This window comes from Mytilus edulis, chromosome 5 (genome assembly GCF_963676685.1).
Source record: "Mytilus edulis chromosome 5, xbMytEdul2.2, whole genome shotgun sequence".
Lineage (NCBI taxonomy): Eukaryota > Metazoa > Mollusca > Bivalvia > Mytilida > Mytilidae > Mytilus > Mytilus edulis.
Window position 1 is genome coordinate 2,711,675 of NC_092348.1, and position 22,280 is coordinate 2,733,954.

Here is a 22,280-nt window from a genome sequence, read left to right on the forward strand (position 1 = left end):
ATCAAACTTGTATAGATTTTAAATACACATGTTTGCCATACGTTGACATGTTCCTTGATCAGTTGAAAAGATATTATTAGGTACCATAAAAATTTAATGAAAGAAGTGGAATAATGAATAAAACATAAATAAAGGTCAGAGTGATATTTATTTGAATACTGTTCGTGTCTATTCACATCAATTCATCAATGAAATGCATGCAATATCATTCATAGAAAGAACAACTGGAGCAGTACTTAGTACTTGTGAAATAGTTTGTTTAACTACTACATTTAACTTCATATTCCTTAGAGATATATTAAGACAAATTGCTGATAATTATAGATACTGTAGTCATAAAATTAAGTATATAGAATATTTTAGGAGCTACATTTTCTCCATCCAAATTAAAAAAAGGTGTAGTCAGCCCTAGTCCTATGAAACTGTGTCATTAATGCATATATTTAAACCATGTTTGCTATGAAGTTGAATTTTACTTCTGAGACTGTTTTCATGGTCATATTAGCTACTATAAAATATGTGTGAGGATGACAGACAATTTGTAGTTATGAAGTGTACATTCAAGATTCAGAATTATGAATGATTAATTGTGTTTTTACAGCTAAAGCTGGTGTTGGAGATGTCTTTACTATCCAGGGACATAGTAAATGTAAGTATCCAAAATATAGCATGTGTCAGATGCCATCTTTAACAGCTTTCATAAGAATTTATGATTGTATGTGGTTTGAATTATACAATTTTCTTTCAACATTTATGATAATTGACTAGAACCAGTACACATCTGCAACGTTACAACAATAACTATCACTGTACATCAAATGCCTGGTGGTGTGAAGTTCAACCAGTATCAGTTGCTTACATAAAAACACTGTATACAATAGCGAGGATGTCTTGTATGTATGATGTAAGCCTACCAACAGATTTACTAGAAGAGGAACAAGGAAGACAAATACTTTGTTAGATTGAATATGTCTTTAGTACTTCATACATCATCATTGGCCACACTGATAGGATCCACCATCTCATAAAACTGAAGAATGAAAAGCCATTTAAGCAGCAACATGTATGCATTCCACCTGCAATGCTTTTGGAAGTTGATACCCGTCTTCAACAATTTCTGGCAGCTGGTGTCATCTGTTGATAACATTCACCATGGTCAGCAAATGTCCTTTGTAAAAAGAAAAGTTTGAAGCTATTTCTGCATTGACTAGGCAATTAAACAACTTGACTTTTCGTGATTCTTACCTTCTTCCAAAGAGCAAAGAAATATTAGTTGCAAATAGAGAACAGCCTATGATTTCTAAGGTTCTATGAGTTCTGTGTTCCATTTTAGACTTGTTTACAATTCAGCAATCGTCTCCTTGCCATCCTTGTCTCACCATTTCAAATCACTCTTTTTTTTATTTATACAAAAGAGAAAGAAAAATAGTGAAATCGAAATTTACTGGAACTGAAAATGCCTGTACCAAGTAGGAATATGACAGTTGTTATTCATTTGTTTTATGTGTTTGAGCTTTTTATGTTGCCATTTGCTTTGGGACTACCGTTTAGAATATACCTCAGAATTTGGTACTTTTGTTATTTTACTTTTTATTTATTCAACATGATTAAGTTCTTGTAATATTTAATTAACATAAAGACCCAAACTTGTTATTGAAAGCAGCAATGAACGATTTAGAAATCATAGGGCTTGAAACTATTTTCTTTTGATTTGTGTATTTTTCTAATACTTGTTAATGTATTATTTATATTTTACAGGTCCAAACAATGTGGTACTACCAACAGTTAATACAACAGGTAAGTTCTTTATTTAGTTTGTAAAAACTATCTTCTTTTATGATAAGAAATGGGATATGTAACTCTATCTATTCAAAAGCTGTGTCTGGTAATCCAGCTAACCTCTTATTTTATCCATGCTGTATTTTTTTTACATCTCATTATGAATATGTTTACAGAGTCCTGAAATTAAGATAAAAACTATGTAAGCTCTTGATCCTTCAAATAAACTTATTCTAAAAGGTTATCTATTCAAACACTGTAATAACGTCTGAATATTATTGTATTTGATAAAAAATTAAAAACATTGATGGTTTTTATAGCTTACTATGCTGTGTTGGTTTTGCTCATTGTTGAAGGCCATACAGTGACCTATATATAGTTGTTAACTTTAATGTCATTTAGTTGCTGGTGGAGAGTTGTCTCATGAATCTGTAAATGCATTAAATTATAAAGCATGTGTACATAAAGTCTGATAGCAACTTTAGGAGAGCTCATTTGTAGTTTTGAAGACAACGGCAGTAAAAATTTTATATATGGCCAATATGTGTTAGAATAATGTATAAATATTTGGTAAACAGAAAGTTGATGAGGGATCGACTGAATTTGTGTTGCATGGAATAGCAGACTAGCATTTAGCCTATAAAATTTCAGAAGCTTTTATATGATTTGAAATATTATGAATGAAAATATATGTATTGGGTAAACAGAATGTTAATGTAAGGGTGTATATTGTATCATCATTGAGATGTAGGATTACGTATAGATTCTTCTACTGCATATCATGTGTTTATCCACATGAGACAGTTAAATTTTCAAATTTTAAAAATACAAAGCTCATCAAGTGTTTTAAATTCTTAAATTTTACTGTTGAGAGTGGTTAAATATCGTATTTCAAGAGATTTGGTTATGGAATCTTCTATTTATAACAATATGCAGATAAGTTTGATCCTTATTTGCGAATGAGCTGCAAAAAGATTTGTTCTATCTATGTGACATCATCAGACATGATCTCCTTTATTGATGATGTCACATTGGAAATTTTAGAGTAAAGCAAGGAAATCAATCGTCAGAATCAAATTTAGTCCAATGAAAAACTGAGATTAAACAAACAACACGTTCATGAAATAAAATAATCAACGTGTTATGAAAACAATAAATCAAATGAGAACTAGAAAAATTATTTTATTAATCATTCCAAATATCTGTATGAGGTACATTATATTACCATGAACAATGATTGAGGATATCAGATAATATTGTCTTATTTTTAGGTGGTGGGTGTCTGTATAAAGGAAAACTTTATCACCAAGGAGACAACTGGGAAGATGGTTGTGATTACAACTGTACCTGTGATGATGAACAAAGTGGACATTATTCGTGTAATGCTCTGTAAGTTGTTAGATATCCAGCAGAAAAAAATTATGCAGTTAACTTGGAAATGGAATTTAAGATTGAAACAATATAGTTTAAGCCATTAATCCACATAACTAGTCCCCCTCAAAACCTCTCTATATATTACTCCTTATATCATTGGATACTATGGAACCCATACTTGGTGCTCTATATATTTGGGAATGAAACCAAAAGTATCAAGATACAGTGCAAATGAAAGCATTGTTGAACACTTATCAGAGATCAGTAAGGGACCCAAGACATATTAACTGGTTCTTGGTTAAAGGTGTTAACTGAAAAAATCACAGGTTTAGGAGAAAGAACCAGTTTAGTTTTTTTGCATATCAACAAAGCAACAAACGTTTTTAAAAACGAAGCAAAATCAGGTTGCAAATCTGTGGTACTCCTAACACAAAGTACATGATAAGTGTGAGTTACTTTGAAAACATTACTACTCTACTTATTAAACAGTACAACAAAAACTGAAATGACATTTGTAAATTCTGTTTACTTTTAGAATAATTGAAATGTAGCAAAGAATTTTTTTATTAATAAAGGTATGGGTTTGACAGTTAGGAAAAGTCAACCATAACCAGTTACATTGATTGATGCAAACAGATTTATAAGTTGACTTCAAATCAACTTTGGCCAGAAACAGTTTTTGTTACTTATTTTGTTGCATCAACAGGTTGAAACTTTTGTTTTTTTTCTATTTTGCCTGTGAAATCATTGACAAAGGACTGCTGCATACTCGAGCAGTCTTCTGTAGTAGTATTTTAACATAACACACCACATCCACATTTGTTTTTAGAAAAGTATATAAAGTACTTATATAATAGGTGTGGACTAAGCAAACTCATAATTCCCCCTTTTGATTCTAGTCAAATTTGTTGATAGGCATTTTCGTATAAAGAACTTGAGGATTATCTGAAGGGGAATTTTTGCTGATATGTTCAATGAAGTCAAATTATTTTGAACAAAAGCAAACCAATCTTTTCCTGCAAAAGAAAATCTTAATAAACATATTTTTTTTAGTTCTTCTTGCTAAACATTATACATAAGGGCATACACACAACAGCTTTACCTTTACAATCCCAAGGGGTTCAAAGAGGCCTTCAAGAAACACAAATCTTAGTTGCATTCGTATTGTCTGAAAATTTTTGCACATGCATAACATCAAATTTTGACATTCAGAACAAACTATGAATGTTAATGCAGAAAACTTTGTACACATTTTCTAAATGTTCATATAGGTTTGGTTCACTTATACATCAAAATCATAAATCCATTCATTGTTATATAAATTTACTTGATGAAAAAACTGCTGACGAAAATAAAACATTTCCCAGAAAAATTGAATGTCTGCTTAAAGCTAGATTTTCTTATATAATCTAAAAAAAAATTGTTCATATTTCTACCCTCCTATAACCAGGAAATAAATGCGGTTACTTTTCTTTTCAGTTGTCCTATATATGACCATCTGCCTAAGTTATGTGAAGTGGTGATACCAAATGGCCAATGTTGTGGTCATGTTGAATGTAGACCAGATATAGGAGGAATTATCACAGCCCCTCCAAGTAAGTACAAGAAACAACTGCACTGTTTTCCAAAGATATAGTATTCTTTTTCGCAATTTGCTTCTTGTCATGAGATGAGGAAAGGTGATTTACTACCATTAAATGTATATTATTAGTATATTAATGATTTTTCTTCTGTTTAGATACCTGTTTTTACAAAGGACAATATTATGGACAGGATGACACATGGATTGATGATTGTAAATACAAATGTGAATGTCTTCAAGCAAATCTAGGATTCTATAGATGCAAAGAATTGTAAGTTTGTAAAATAGAGGCAAAGATACCAAGGGGGACATTCAAACTCATCAGTCAAAAGTAAACTGACAACTCAATTGCTAAAATTGAAAAAAAGCCTATCAACAAGGATACATGATTTTCATAGTTTTTAATGTGATTTGGTAACCATTACCTTAAGTGGCACATCAACTGGTGCCAAATACAAAATTGAATGAGAAGAATTGTGTTCAAAGTGACTGATCAAGTTATAAAATGAAGAATAAACTGTAATAAGTGAACAGTAAATGTTAAAGAGGGCTGGTCAAATAATTCTATACTTTTTATACTATTTGAATATAATGTTATTGGTGCTGTCAAAATAAAGTCCTAGATAGACTTATAGAAAATGAAGATGTAATTGAAACACTCCCATCTGTAATCCCCAGGAGAGCGCTGTCATGTTTTTGTTGGATTCTATTCCAATTTGGATGATGGACTACTTTCATCAAAATCATGAATTATTCCTATGATTTATAAACAGAAAAAAAATTAGATAAGGAGTTGGTTTTTTTGGGAGTGCATCAATAAAAAATGAAAGGATGCCACTATTATGTCATCCCCTTTATGTTGGAAGAACGAGTATGTGTACTTGCTCATCGAAAATTCTCTCATCATTAACCCTGATATTATCCCAATTTAGTTATTTCACAATGTTACTTTACATAGGAATCTAGTAGTGTCACTGCCAGTCTCTACAAATTTACTTTTCATTTGAAAAGAGATAAAAACGGTACATACAGTGTTGACCAGGTTGCATAGAAAATTGCTCTGATTTCTTTTGTGCTATTACCATTGTGCACTTCCTATTGAATCATTTATTTGTTTGGTTCTTTGATGCAACAATAGTGCTAGGGACATAGAAATTATGGCTTTTTATCCAACTTGTAAGTCATCGCATCATTTCAATATGATATATGTTTAACAAAAACATCTCAATGAAGTTTCAAAATAGTGCAAATCAAAAGTGTGTTTGGCTATTGTGACCTTTGTGTTAACTAATTCTGTTGTGTCATACCTATGACATATGTTCCTATGCTCCTTGGAAGTAAACTTGTTTGAAGGTTGCTTCAAAATGCTATAAATATCAAATTTTTAAAAGCCAGTTCTTATATTAAAAAAAAATCCTTTTGGTTATAACCTTTGAAAATATAGATTATTAAATGAGTTTGTAAATAATTGCTGTTTAGCATTGTTACATTGCAGTGGTAGGTGAAATAGATTTGCAAACTTTCAATTCAAAATATTTCATTCACTGTGTTCCTTTCAATGAATGTTTAAAATGAAGTAGTTTCATAATTACAATAAGAAGAACATATCAATACCCCCTTTTCTAACCAGCTTGACTACAGTTAAATATCAATATGGTGGTTTAGTGTGATTGCAGAAACTTCTGTTTTCTACATTCATCATTAGATCACCTGTTTCAATGAAGATCTAAAAGACTAAGGGAATTTCAAATACAGCAAAATCTGGAGGTCCAATACCTTATAACATTCTTTATTATGCCCCATTTATGGGCATTATGTTTTCTGGTCTGTGCATCCGTCCGTTTGTCCGTTCGTCCGTCTGTCCCACTTTAGGTTAAAGATTTTGGTGGAGGTAGTTTTTGATGAAGTTGAAGTCCAAGCAACTTGAAACTTAGAACACATGTTTTCCTATGATATATATGATCCTTCTAATTTTAATGCCAATTAGAGATTTTCCCCCATTTTTCAAAGTCCATTAAACATAGAAATTGAAAGTGTGGATGGGGCATCCATATACAACTATTGATTTCAATTATTTTTTTTACATGCTATCATTAACAGACTGACAATTTGGGTTCTACAATTTATCAGAAAGATTTTTCTTTCCATTCTATTGCACCACAAAGACTTTTAAAATATTTTATGCAACTTTGATATTTTTAACCAGTGACAGAATTCTATTATAAACTTTAACAAAATAAGAAAACTGTGGTTTGTAACTACAAACAATGAACATAAGTTTGTATCTTATGCAAATTGGGATTTTGTATCAGTTAGTAAGCTCATGCTAATTGTTTCCTAGCTATTAGTAAAAGATAAGCTGACCATGTCAAATTGTGCTTTGATAAATTGAATCAGTATTTCATTTGAAAAAAAAAATTCTCATGAAATACACAGTTTAAAAACCATCTGCGGTATATTTAATTTTTCGCGAAAGGAGATGATACTGAATAACATCTATCAGGTAAAATTATTACTATTTTTGCACAAAGATGCTTCAAAAGCCTTCTTGCTGAGTTTCTTTGTGATGTTTGCTTCACCAGTGCTTTGCTTCTGATAGTTGCAGAACTATCTATTTGCTTTTGATTATTTCTGTGCATATTTTCAACTATAAACCATACATATATTGTTTAAGTAATAAGGAAAATTAAGAAAGTAACCTCCATTTAGGGTGTAAGGAATTAGTTTTCTGCAGATAGGTATTTTCAAGGTGAATGGGTTATAAATAATCTGGGTATGACAAAATGGAAACAAAAATACATAAAAGCTAGAAAACTGCACCTCTGCAGTTCTCCACATCTATTGATTTGCTTATTACCTCACCTGTCCCCACATATGATTTTTATAAACATTTTTCTGAAACTATTTTGAAGAATTCGTCATAGGCTTATTAAGTTTTGAAAAGTGATCCATGACCCTGCCTACCAACTTGACATTTTTAGATATATGTTGTTATGTTGACCTTTTGAATTGTTGTTTGAATTTAATAACTTTTTGCAGAAATAATAGGACTTTTTGCTTATTATTGCATAATGGCTCCTTGTGAAATCCACTTCTTTGATACCTTTTGACAAAAGATTTGGGAACTTTGAAGATTTTTTTCTGGACTATGTTTTGCTTAATCATAGCATAATGATGCATTATAAATGCTACCCCATTGCATTTATTACTTATTGAGATTGTTCTGTCATTTAAATATGACCTCACTTTACCCTTATTTTTAACTATGTATATCTCCCTGTACATGTCACAAATCCCTTTTTTTTTTGATTGGTGGTTTTTAATGGGAGCTAATTTAAAAAAGAGATTCATTTCTGGCTTTTAAGGAACTTTTTGTGTTTTCTTCAATGTTTGTATAAGTGTTTTGACTGTTTAATTGGGTTTGATTAATTTGACACAATGAGTTTGCATAAGATAATCCCATATACAAATTTAATAATGAAAATTGAATATTTCATACTGTCATTTTTTGTTTATACATCAAATGTGTATGTAGATAAATTGGCAGTAGTTAAAAAGTAGTTCAAATCTTTTAAATAGATAATGCCTCAAACTATCTTTTGTTAGACTTTATAATGTTTACATCAGTCATGCCTTTAGGAAATAAACTAATTTTTTAGCTCAAATTTAACCAAACATGGCCAAAATCTTTATTAGGGTATCTAGTTTAAAAATTGTGCCCGGTGACCTGGCCAACCAACCAAGATGGCTGCCATGGCTAAAAATAGAACATAAGGATAAAATGCAGTTTTTGGCTTCTAACTCAAAAACCAAAGCATTTAGAGCAAATCTGACAGGGTATAAGTGTTTATCAGGTCAAGATCTATCTGGCCTGAAATTTTCAGATGAATCGGACAATCTGTTGTTGGGTTGCTGCCCCTGAATTGGTAATTTTAAGGAAATTCTGTTGTTTTTGGTTATAATCTTGAATATTATTATAGATAAAGATAAACTGTAAACAGCAAAATTGTTCAGCAAAGTAAGATTTACAAATAAGTAAGCATAACCAAAATGGTCAGCTGACTCCTTTAGGAGTTATTGCCCTTTTAAAATAGTCAATTTTTAACCATTTTTCGTAAATCTTGGTTATCGTTTACAAAAATCTTCTCCTCTGAAACTACTGGGCCAAATTAATCCAAACTTGGCCACAATCATCATTGGGGTATTTAATTTAAAAATGTGTCCGGTGACCAGGCCGACCAACCAAGATGGCTGCCATGGCTAAACATAGAACATAGGGGTAAAATGCAGTTTTTGGCTTATAGCTCTAAAATTTTCAGATGAATTGGACATCTGGTTGTTAGGTTGCTGCCCCCCCCCCCCCAATGGTCAGTTGACCCCTTAAGGGAGTTATTGCCCTTTATAGTCAATTTTTAACAATTTTCATTAATTTGGTTAATTTTTGTAAATTTTACAAAATAATTTCCATGGTTACTAATGGGCAAGTTCATTATAGATAGAGATAATTGTAAGTAGCAAGAACGTTCAGTAAAGTAAGAACTTCAAACACATCACCATCACCAAAGCACAATTTTGTCATGATTCCATCTGTGTCCTTTGTTTAATATACACATAGACCAAGGTGAGCAACACAGGCTCTTAAGAGCCTCTAGTTTCATTGGGCAGTTTATATTCTGCAAATAATACTTATTTCATACAATCGTGTTTATTTTGATGTAAGGCATATACTTCATGTCAAATCATTTACTTTTTGCTGCTTTTATCCTGCTTTGCATTTTAAATACAATGTAGTATATTATGAATGATAAAAATCAGTACTGTTTGTCAGAGATACTGACTTTTTTCATATTTTCCTGTTTCTAAATACATTAGGGGAGCATTTTTCTTTCTAGTTCAGTTTATTTAAATAAGTTTTTTTACACAAAGCATTGATAAATAAAAATAAATGATAATAGGAATTTATTTGAATGAACAAAATAGTATGTTTTTAATCAAAACTGTGTTTTGTTATTAATAACAAGTTGTTTATTTTGCAGGTGCTATAAATGGCAATTGCCTTCACAGTGTACACTGAAAGAACCTGCTCCAGGGAAGTGTTGTAAAACACCCAGCTGTCCCCCATGGATCACTATACAATATCCTTCAGGATATAAGGAAGAATAATTACAGAACAAAAACATATAAAGCTGTTATTATCGTTTTTATTAAAATGGGTGCTGACGTAGCCTCACGTAGCCTCCTTTTTTTAAATAGATAAAAGAATTGAGGCATATATGCATATGGGAAAAAAGAAATCAAACCTTTTACTTAGGAATGGTTATTCCCGCATGATTTGTTGAGTGAATTTAGAGAGAATTATAATAAAAGTGAATTATACTTTTAGTCCTGGATAAATTTTTTGTGACTTTAGGAAAGTGATTGCTAAGTTCAATATTCAATCAAAAAACTTTCTTGACACTTTATAGAATATCAATGAAAAATAGTACTGCATTTCAAGTTTTAAGATAAAGCATAAAATAAAGACAGGACTATTACAAAAAATCAAGATAAACAAAATAATAAATATTTGCTCAATATGCAAATTTTTATTAGGACTCAGAATATGAATAAAAGGAGATGTGACCTTGACATTAATCAAAGCAACCTATAAAAAAGTGAAACAATCGAAGAGGACCTTAGGGTGAATATATGGTCTCTTTTTTGTAGAAATTTGTAGAAAAATTCTAAGATCAAAGATCTGACCATTGCCATCAAAATTTCTTTTAACAAATAGATTCAAAGAATATCAATTGATTAATGATTGATTTGTAAGGACTCTAAAGACGGTACACTGTAAATTTTGACAAAACAAAACAGTTTCAAAGAAGAACCCTTTTAGTATGATAACAAATGTTTGCTGTCCTGTTGGTACTTGTTTTATGATGCTGTCTCGATTAGGGAATTAAATACAGTATTATAAATGTGTAAAACAAAATGATGTGCAAAATAACCCGTCGTTAAGACTGTAAGAATGGGTTAATCATATTGATTTGTGGTCAGTTGGTTTAATATGAAAGTATAATACTGACAGGAACTCCAATAAAATCTATGCTGATTCCCATTCCACTTATTTCGAAAGAAAATGAAAGGTTCCAACTTGAAATTTTTCAAGTAAATGATCATTCCTTTGTGGGTAATCTGTGATTCTCAGACAGTCATCCCTTGTTCAGTAATTGAATCATGTAATGTGTTATCGAATGTCTTATATACCTACCTATTGATATAAACATTGAAACTCCTTTTCACATTACGAGACCCCTACATGAATAATGATACCAGTTTTGGTGCAATTAATGAAGGTAAAATCGTTCAACAAAATAACTAAAGAAAAAATAATTGAAATTGGAATATAGGTTTATTTGTGTTCAATATGTTTTGGTCTTTGTAACCTTTCCATGGGTTAGTTTCTAATATAAAGATTCATAAGCTAGAAAAAGAGTGTGAGAAGAAAAATAATGTGATAGTTTTTATCGTTCAGGATTGCGAAGGATAACTCAAATTTAAGTTTAATATTTATTAATTGCAATACAAAAAAATCACATGTTATCATTTTTCATTATGTAGAAAAATGTGACGTGCTTACTACATAGTACCCACACATGATGACCTATACATAACATTCAGTTATTCAAGTCACAATATGCAAAGTGATATACCTTATATATATAGTAGATTTCGTTGAATAAACTCGAATGAGAAGTTATAATCATAATTTTGAAATAAATATTATTTTTTTTATAAACAGCTTGTTTAAAAATGGCTCATGTGATAAAGTTAACACATTGTAATTGATTTTAGCCAAATATTGGAACTTTAAACTGCTATAACTTAAATTTGATGAGTTAGATATTTCAGAATTACGTTAAAGAAGGGTAAGGATAGGACAACATCATTGTGGTACTTTTATTTGATGTTTTAATTTTATGTTTACCTGAAGTGAACTGTATATGTTTTTATACATCTTTGGCTTTCAAATGTTTTGCTCACTCATAAAGTGAAATCTAGAAAAGCTTTTAGAACTCATTATAGAATAAGCATCATTTTTAAAGATAAGGGAAAATACCTCAACATACATAGTTTGCGGAAAATACTTTATTTGCAGTAACACAAATTGGATAAGACACAAGTCAAACATATTCAATTATACAATATATAGCATCATTTTTTAAAGATAAGGGAAAATACCTCAACATACATAGTTTGCGGAAAATACTTTATTTGCAGTAACACAAATTGGATAAGACACAAGTCAAACATATTCAATTATACAATATATAAGAGCATATTTAAATTCCATATATAATTTTTATCAAAATTTAGTGGCACAATGAAAGGGTTACAAATGAATTAATAAAAAAAATTTTAAATTAAACTGAACATAGATGATGATATGTGTGTTTTACTATCTCAACAATAGGGAATATATATATAAATAAACATGTATATCAAAAAAATCAAAAAGGCATATTTTAAAAGCACATTTTATTTAGCAAAGAAAAAGACGAGAAGGCAGAAATTTACCATTGGAACAACACAGTAACGAGTATTAATATACAAGACACATCAAATGAATATAATAATAAAAAAAAATATGACCGACCAGTTAAAGTAATGATTTACAAAGACATATGAAAAAATATAATATGTTATTAAGATAATAAACAACGTCAATACCTACTAAACTAAAATTTAAGATCATTGGTTATAATTTGGGAAGTTGATACGGATTATTTATTAACAAGGTCTTGACTTTGTTAAAAAAAAAAACAACACTTACTTTGCCATACCTCAGGTTCTTCAACTTTCTGGTCAGACACTAGTGACGTTTCACAAAGTCTGAATAGCAGCTGGAAGCTCGTGAGGAGGTACACCACTAATTCATGGTCCCATTGCTTTCTATGTTAAATTCCTCTGTTTCAAGCAGGCACACCTCTTTTGTTTTAAGTTTAATAAAGTGGCAAACATTACATTTCCAAGCAACACTTTATGGTGTCTTGTACTGAAAAAATTCACATACCTTTAATGGCATATAAGAAAGAACTGGATGTACCAAAACAGGTACTTCAGATTTGACAAACAGACAAAATGTACCCTCTTTTTAAAATTTAGTGTAGTTTTTTTAATATTCAAAATTAAAAGTCCAAAAGTGTTCTACAATGATCACCAGTCCTTCAGCTTTCATTTGATACCAAAAATACCTAATTATTCTAAACATTTCTAAAGTAACACTCATGCGTAGGAACTATTTAGTGTTAGATATGTACTACTTTCTAGTATGTGCTTTCTGGCCGGGCCCGAATTAGTGATGTTACACCTCTAATACCGAATTAGTTGGGAAATGAATATCCGATATACCTCATATGTGAAGTTGTTATATAACTACTAAGAGGGGAAATTGATAATTTGAGAATATAATTCGTTTCGTTTGTCAATGATACTGTTACTGATATGACTGCTTGTGCCACATTCGAGGTACATGTTTTAAAATGAGTCGGAGGAAACCGTGTTGGCTGTTTTTTAACTTAAATGCTGGAAGTTTTATCAATGTAACATAATCAAACATTGGATTGTTAATGTAAAGGACACCATCAATATATCTGAATGTGAAATTAAATGATCTGACCTTTTTTATCTTGCTTTTTGTGATTGACGGAACTCCGAATCATAGAAAAATATGAAGAGTACGGAAATGAAAGGTTCATAGATCGTACCCATAGGAATGCCGGCAATTTAATATCAATACACAATTAGTCCTTGTGTTTGCCGCGTGAAAATTATTTGATGCTGACATTCCATTCTTTAACATACAATATAAAAAAATAGTCGGTTCGGGAGGTCAATTGTCATCAACAATTGCTATTTCTTATGACTAGTAGATAAAAATTTCAAGTACTACAATGGAATAGCATAAACAACATAACCAATATGATAACAGGTAAAAAGTAATAGCATGCTATTAAAATGAATAATCATGAGAGTAGTCCAGTTTAGAAAGTATTCTTTGTCTTATATTCTGACTAGTTGTCTGTTTCTTTTTTGTGTGCATTAGGTGATCATTTTTCTTTCTACCATATATTTTTTCAATACTAAAGTTTGGCAAAGCATTGACAAGGAAACTGTTAAACCTGTACATGTATTTAGACAAATGAAAGATATTCGAATTTAGTCAAGTAAAACCAATAGTTTTGTCTATAATCAAAGCTGTGATAAGGTATTAACAGCACGTTTGTTTCTTTTGTAGGTGTTATAAATGGCAACTGCCTTCACAATGTAGATACAACGACCCTGCTCCAGGAAAATGTTGTGTAACACCAAGTTGTCCTCCTTGGGTCACTATACAATATCCAGTAGGATATAAGGAGGAATAGAGACAAAATAAAAGTGTTATTGTTTTTAATAAAAACGGCTGATTTCGTAACCAACTTTTGAATATTGATATAAAGAGTTTAGACATTGGTATATGCAAGAAAAAATTAAATCAAATTAATGAATGGTATTCTTATATTATTATATTGAGTGAAATGTAAGAAAGAACTATAATAATGGTGAAGGTACCTTTTTATTTAAGTATTTGGATGTGACTTTAGGAAGGAAATTGTTCAGTTCAATATGAAAGTCAAATAGTAGACTAAGCACAATAAACATATCAATAAAGAAAAGGTGTTTCATGTTCAGATATAAGATTTACCATACTATCTCCAAACATTAAAATTGCAAAAATTAGGATACATATCATTATCAACATTTGTCAAATTTGCATATCATAAAAAAACTAAGGATGTAAGTAAATTGAGATATAATCTAAACATTAAAGAAACAGCAACAATAAAAACTGGAACAATAAAAACAACTAAGGATGTAAGTAAATGGAGATATAATCTAAACATTAAAGAAACAGCAACAATAAAAACTGGAACAATCAAAAAGCACGTAGTGTTTAATGTATTGTATGTTCTTTCAAGACATTTGTAAACAGTTGCAACCATCAAATAAAAGTTCTGACGTCTCCATTAAATTTCTTACATGACAAAAATAGATGAGATCAAAGAAATTCACTGAATAGATTTGAATGCCTATTGCAGTAAGATTTAAAGAAATGTAAAGGAGTATTTTATTTAGGGCCGCCTCATCAACACGTTGTGATGTTATCACTTATCATAAACGTACAAAGCTCTTTGTTTAAACGTTGAGTTTATGCCAATTCCGTTAGTTTTAGTATAAGACAATATATATGTGCGCTCTTCATATGAAGATATCACATAAAGGTTGTATTCCCTCTGAGGAAAATGCACCGTTATAGTTACAAAGGGATCCTTGTTAGCAAGTGATGTAACTTGCTTTGTATATTTTGATGTCCAAGGGAACTATTTGAAGTATAAAAAAATCTTTAAAATAAAGTAATGTGCAAAATAACCAACGGAAAAAGAAAAAAAAATCAAGTTTATTTGTTTTGTGAATTGGTCACACTGATTTGTCAGCATTATATTGAGTTTCCCCTGATCCACATCATATTTAGTCAACTTGTACTACTAACAGTGAACTAAAACTAATGTTAACTACCAAATAGAACAACTGCAATCATTGCGAACTTGTACCACTGCAGACTCACCATAAAAAAATAAACATTGATATATGTATTCCTTTTGAAACCTTGATAACCTATAAATTTATTTGCCTTAATAATTAATTCATTAGATAAACATAAAAGTGAACTATAGGAATGTTTAATGTTGAAGCAATATTGCCACAGTTTTCATAATTACGTTTGTCTTGGTTTTTGGTTAAGTGCCTTCATAGCTTACAGCGCTTTGTTTATGTGTTGGCAGGATTCATTAGATCGTGACTTTTTTTATGGTAATGTAAATAATGTTAAGTTTATGTGTTACTTTTATTAGATTATTTATGTTGCAGAACTTAAGAAAAAAGATTCAATTACGATCATTTAAACAGTGACTTCAGTGACAATATAATGGAATTTGATGCGACTGTCATACAAGTGAGAGGTTTAGCTAGCTATAAAACCAGGTTCAATCCACCATATTCTACATTTGAAAACGCCTGTACCAAGTCAGGAATATGACAGTTCTTGTCCATTCGTTTTTGATGCGTTTTGTTATTTGATTTTGCCATGTGATTATAGACTTTCCGAATTGATTTTCCTCTGAGTTCAGTATTTTTGTGATTTCACTTTTTTCATGTATAAATAAGATGTAGTAATATTTTCTTTTAAAACGCAATGAAGTTGTTATCCAAGAATATATATGTCAAAAGTTGCTTTTCATAAAGTTATGTTTTCTTAAAAAAAAAAACGGGTGATTGTTTAGTAAACAACGTTGACAAAACCGGCTCCTTCCATTTTGACATGAACCATATTTTTTATGTGCTCAAAGCTTGTTTTGCAATCTCAAGGGGCGGATCCAGCCATTTTAAAAAGGGGGGTTCCCAACCCACGACAAAAGGGGGTTCCAACTATATGTCCCCTTTCTTGAAAATGCATTGGTAGGCCAAAAGAAGGGGGTTCCAACACACGGACCCCCCTGGATCCGCCAATGATCTCCAAATTTTTCTTTGCGTACTATGTGAACAATTTAATAAAATTTTAAACGATTTCAAGGAAAGGTTCACTCAATTCGTTATTCTGACATGCATTTTTACTAATTTGTCCATTAATCTAGAAAGGTTGTAGAAAATATTACACCTAACAATAGAAAATAGTAATTGATGTATCTATATTCTTCGATATTTCTTAAAAATAACAAAATAATAAACTGAAACCTACCTTTTCTCTGTCTACTAATGTTCCGTCTCCGTGCCGGTGTTGTTTGACACAATGTATGCGGACTTGCCTAAACAACGGAAATTGGTATCTATGAAAGTAAATGATTTTACAGGTGGTCTTTTGTACAATGATCCAGAATCACGGTGGGTATGGTTGTCATGCGAGAGAACGTTCTGTGCTGTTGATTCGGTCCTGACGGGTGCTGCTGATCAATGAAAAAATGTAAACAAAGACGAAAATGATGATTTTTGACGTTTTCACTCATAAAAAATGGAAGAAAACAGTTGAGATTTTTCAATTTGGTTTCTTATGGGTTCATATGTAAACCATTAAAAAGTTGACTCTCTAAACTGTTTCAGTAAGTGTAACACAAAAATGCTCATTTTCAGAAAATCTAGCACTGCAAAAATAAAACAAAAATGGTCATAGAGTCCACTTTCTACACCGCAATCCACACGGCAAAACTATTTTGTGAAAAATCATTGCAATTTATTAAAATTTAGCATTTTCTCAATTTATTCATGTCCTGATACTGTGCTGGTGGGTCCTGTCATTGTGCTGGTGGGTCCTGTCATTGTGCTGGTGGGTTCTGATACGGTGCTGGTGATTTCGGATAAAAAGTTGGTCATATTTGAAACAAATGTTACAAAATCAATAAAATTGGGCAGATAATTGTTGTCAATAGGATCTATGACTCCTATTTTAGCTCTTGTGCATCCATTTGGCTGTTTTATGTGTGTTTTCAAATGATCGTAACTTGTATTACATAATTACATAAAAGGGCAATATCTGTCGTCCAATATCAGATAACAATATATAGTATCTAAAATAAGAATGGTTTTATTAAGATATTAAATGCCCCTTACATTGATGCTTCACCAATGATCAAATCCCATGCCGCATAGACATGTTTGTTAGCGCTCCGCATACCGCTCCGCATACCCCTCCCCACTTCCACCCAACCAACCCTCCTCATTTCCTCCTTCATTGTTACAGTGGTTGTACCAACACAACAATTTATCACATAAAATAATAACACAAAGACACACATTATTGAACAACGAATGCTCGCAGATACTGAAAGCTAGTTCAAAGCCGCATTTTCAACTAATAGATAAACCATGTTCTCATATACAAAAATCCTAATCGTGTCGATTAAAAACGTCTTAAAACTTAAGTTCACATTTGTGGTTGATGAAGCAGAACTTTAAAAGTGTGCAGTGAATCTTGTGCTCACAACATTTATTGTCATTATTATGTTTACATAAGACTTATAAAGGAATTAAGAAGGTACCAAGAAATACTTTACAGTTCAATTTAATGATCATGAATGGAAGGAAATGGTACGGAAGTTTACATAGGACAAAAAAAAATTGATAGTATTTTTTGGCGAAAGACTTAAACGCTTCTTTGCATTATATAGTACAGCTCTTCTATAAAAGCATGCAAAAAAAAACTTTGATTGACTTGCTTGCTATGTTTGCTTGGATGTTTTCAAACAATAGGTAGGCGGAGTTTCAATACATACTGGGATTTGATTGGACAAATACAAACTGACAGGAATTGAAGTTAATGTTTATTGTCCAAACAAATTCTAGTATATAGTAAGCAGACTACTTACCTGTCGTTTACAAACATCCAAACAATCATAGCAAGCAATTTTATCTATGGTTTGCTTTGCATATATTAATAGAAGAGCTGTAAATTCTAAAAAAAAAAAAATCTTGTTGTCGTAGATGGTTAAATCCTCAACAAAATCTCAATAACTTTGTTGGAACGAATAAAGGTTTTAAATCAAATTTTCGTGGACTTTTTAGCTTCTACCCTGACAAGGCATGTTAGCTGTTCGTATGCTGTTGCACCTGACGCACGGAAACTTTCACATTTCCATCTTCTTTTTAGAAATATTTTATCCAGCTCATACTTGACAGGATTGTTATCCTAGTAAAAGGTGTAACCAATGAATTGAACACAAGTTAAAAATTCCACAATACTAAATAATCCATTTTATGTGTCAATTTGTTCGAAAAAAGTCGAAAAGAAGAGAGTTTTTTTAATGTCATGATTATTTGTCTCTTTCTAGATCTATGCTTAGCATTTGTTTCAGATGACATGGACTCCTCACCCTGGTGATCCTGCTGCCTTTCATAACTTTATCCGTATGCATATATTAATAGATAAACAAAAGGCTGCAACTGGTATTTTTGTATTTAAAACGATTCGTTGTAACGAGAATATTTGTGGTGAATGGAAACTGTGAGGGTAAAAATCTTAAATTGCTTATAAATGTTGCTGGACCCAGTTTCGTTATCTGATCTGAATTTTCTGAAATGTGCAAGGTAGATAGACATTGGCCTTTTGATTTTTTTTACTCGGTAAGTTTTGCCCTAATTGCTTGAACTTTTGCAATATTAAAGCCGATTTCAATTAGTGTGTAGACAAAGGGAATATCTTTGGTTATCTTGCTTGCTGAACAGAAAATTCATTGTTAAATTATGTAAACTGCCCTACTTGAAGAGTAGAATAGTCCGATAAATGACACATCTTTCTGTCTGTAGGACCAGGCTACTTCGAAAGGAGGGTAGTATACCTTACCTAACAATGACTTCACGGTTTAGCTAACAAGGAAGCTAACCAAAAATATTACCTTTGCCTACATACTCCATAGAATCGGCTGTAACTAAAAACTCTAATACATTTTAACAGACAGTGGTCATGTTTGTTGATGAATATTGTTCATTTATGCAAAACCCATTTTTATTTTATGGGTTATTGTTGAAGGTCGTACGATGACGTATGGTTGTTAACACATACTTCCTTTGGTTTCTTATGAAAATTTGTCCATTGACAACAAACATACCACATCATCTACTTTTTATACTGCAATCAGCTATTTTACTATACAGATAAAGCTATATAAGTATTGTATAAATTACAACGTATTTTGGTGATCTTGCAAAATGATCGTAATCCCGAAAATCGTAAACATATTTTCTTATCTTAAAAGGGGGCAAGAAGGGTTCCATTAACAGGCCAATAAATAAGATTACAGTTAATTTAAAAAAAATAAAAAATAGGGGTATTTTTTTTCTCTCATAATAACAGTAAACAGATTCACAACAATGTCAATTCAAGAAAGCTGACAACAGTTAATTAGTCAATAACAGTACAGCATCAATGATCTTGAATATATTCCACTTTTTACTAAAATATAAAGGCACAGAACCAGGACATAGGAGCACAGAACAAGGACCGTTTTTCCTATCACCAGCACAGCGTCCGGACAATTCCGTTTAAGGAACTTCCACGACTTTTGCAATATAATATTGTTGTAATATACTTTGCATGGTATTTATGACGCATCAGAGAAAAATTAAGCAACAAAACAGTCGTTGTATTGCCGTTCTGATACAATGTAAACAAACTCACCAGCACAGAATCAGGACCCACCAGCACCTGACAGGACCAAATCACCAGCACAGAACGTTTTCTCGCAGGACAACCATACCCACCGTGAGAATGAGACTTTCTTTTTCTTGAAACTAGAAATGAAAAAAAAAAAATTCGCATTGACCATGTTGACATGGATATCAATTATATGGTAATTTGTATAAACTTCACATTACAAAACTTTGAATTTTTCAAAAAACTAAGAATTTTCCTATCACAGGAATAGATTACCGTAGACGTATTTGACACAACTTTTTTGGAATTTTGAGTCATCAATGCTCTTCAACTTTGTACTTGTTTGGCTTTACAACTATTTTGATCTGAGCGTCACTGATGAGTCTTATGTAGACGAAACGCGCGTCTGGCGTATTTAATTATAATCCTCGTACCTTTGATAACTATATATCTATGACGGGTTGAAATGGAGAATTCCCCCGTGTGTATTCACTTTAAAAAAAAATTTTCTATAGAACAAATAATTTAATATCGTTCACATAACAATAGCTTTACTGCAATTCTCCTTAGAAAAAAACATTTGCTATGTGAATGATAGCTGAGAAAGGAGTACTTTCCAAATATAACCAATAAGTTTAATTTCTATTGGAGCGCATAACGCAGTTATCTTGTAAGATATTAAAATGATGGCAATAATTCTGAAGGACTGCTAGTACAATAAATATTAATTAAATTTTGGTGTTGTTTTTTTTTTTTTAAAGAAAAGTGGAGTATTTCTTGTTTTACCGTTTGAAAGATGACTTGTACAATAAATGGGAATAATGTGTTTCTTATATAGATAGGAAAGAAGTGATAATTGAATTGGGTGTTATTATAAATTCTTCTCTCGGAAAACTCGTTGTTTAGAAATTTTAGGCTTTAAACACGTTTTGAATATTCTGCTTAACGATTTTTTTCTGATGAAATGTTTTTTAGGAACGTGTGTTAAATCGGTATCGAAAAGCTACAACCATTTTGTGCTGGAATTTATTTCTGTGCTACTTATTAGTATGGAATATTTTCAAGTATCAACACAGTCCATTGTTAAAGACAGACGGTGTTTCAATTTGTATTGAGGTAAGTATCCAATATAATTGAGCATCCCATTGCAGGGGTATATTTTTCAATTTAATAGTCGATAATAATATATTTTCAGGTGTTATACATGGAAAATTCCAGCTGTATGTAGATTAAATGATCCAAAACCAGGGAAGTGCTGCATGACGCCATACTGTACACCATGGAGTCATGTAGTCTTAACTTATCCGGCCAATTACAAAGAAGAATAAAGAGCTTTAAAAAATCATGTACATTTTTGAAGTTTTGTCATATTTAAAACTTTGAGTATTTTTATATTATTTTACATTGCAAACATTGTATCAATTTGAACAATGCAGTGTTATTGTCTCGTCTTCGATAAAGTTACAGTATGTGAGGCATAGGTATAACTATCTGACGGCGCAGTGTAAACTTTTTGTGTAAAGCTTAATATTTCAGAAGTTAGAAGACCTGGATGCCTCGTACCTTGTTTGCAGAAACCGTATGTTACGAAGGTTCTGTATGTCATATATCTATTGTCCTTGACCTCACTTTCATGGTTCATTGACTGATTGAAAAAAATGCCGTTTTTGGGATGCAAACTTCTCATATCATGAGTAGTAGTATAACTATATTTTGTGTATGGGTTCTTTGAAAAGCTAACATGTCCGCCAGACAGGGATCACCTGACCTCGATCTCATTTCATGGATCAGTGATCAAGTTTAATCTTATCTTGAATTCTATCCTAATTCTATCTTATTTTTTGGAAATCTTTTTAGAAATTCAAATGTGACGTCACTTTGTGCGTTGATGGCTTTGGCTTACTCGGCTGTGTATTTTTATGTCCTGGTTTAGGTTGTTTTATGTAATGTATCCGTTTTTATTCTGTAGTTAGTCACCACTTCGGTTTTATCATGTATATCTTTTATATAGTCATTTTATAAAATTTACTGATTGCAAAATTATGAATTATTCTAAATAATAATATCCCAGGCAGAAAACCCTAGCTATATTGGTGACAACTTTTTGGAAGTTTTGGTCCTCAGTGCTCTTCAACTTTGTACTTCTTTTGGCTTTCGAACTTTTTTTTATCTGAGCGTCACTGGTTAGTCTTGTGTGAACGAAACGCACGTCTGGTATATTAAATTTAATACCTGGTACCTTTTGTTTGCTGTTATTCGTGTGTTTCTCTGTCCTATATGTTCTCCCATTTATTTGTATTGTAGTCCTGTCATGTAATGTTG

At 31.4% G+C, this 22,280-nt stretch overlaps 1 protein-coding gene across 1 annotated transcript in view; it reads left to right on the forward strand.

Moving 5' to 3' along the window:
• LOC139522652 (uncharacterized) overlaps positions 1–21,303 on the forward strand; it is a 117,518-nt gene extending 96,215 nt beyond the window's left edge. The window contains exons 66-71 of the mRNA XM_071316119.1: positions 602–649; positions 1,759–1,797; positions 3,051–3,168; positions 4,633–4,748; positions 4,892–5,006; positions 21,154–21,303. Coding sequence (XP_071172220.1) covers positions 602–649; positions 1,759–1,797; positions 3,051–3,168; positions 4,633–4,748; positions 4,892–5,006; positions 21,154–21,286 — 569 coding nt within the window. The 3' untranslated portion in view covers positions 21,287–21,303. The remainder of the gene's footprint in view (positions 1–601; positions 650–1,758; positions 1,798–3,050; positions 3,169–4,632; positions 4,749–4,891; positions 5,007–21,153) is intronic.
• The last annotated feature ends 977 nt before the right edge of the window (positions 21,304–22,280 follow it).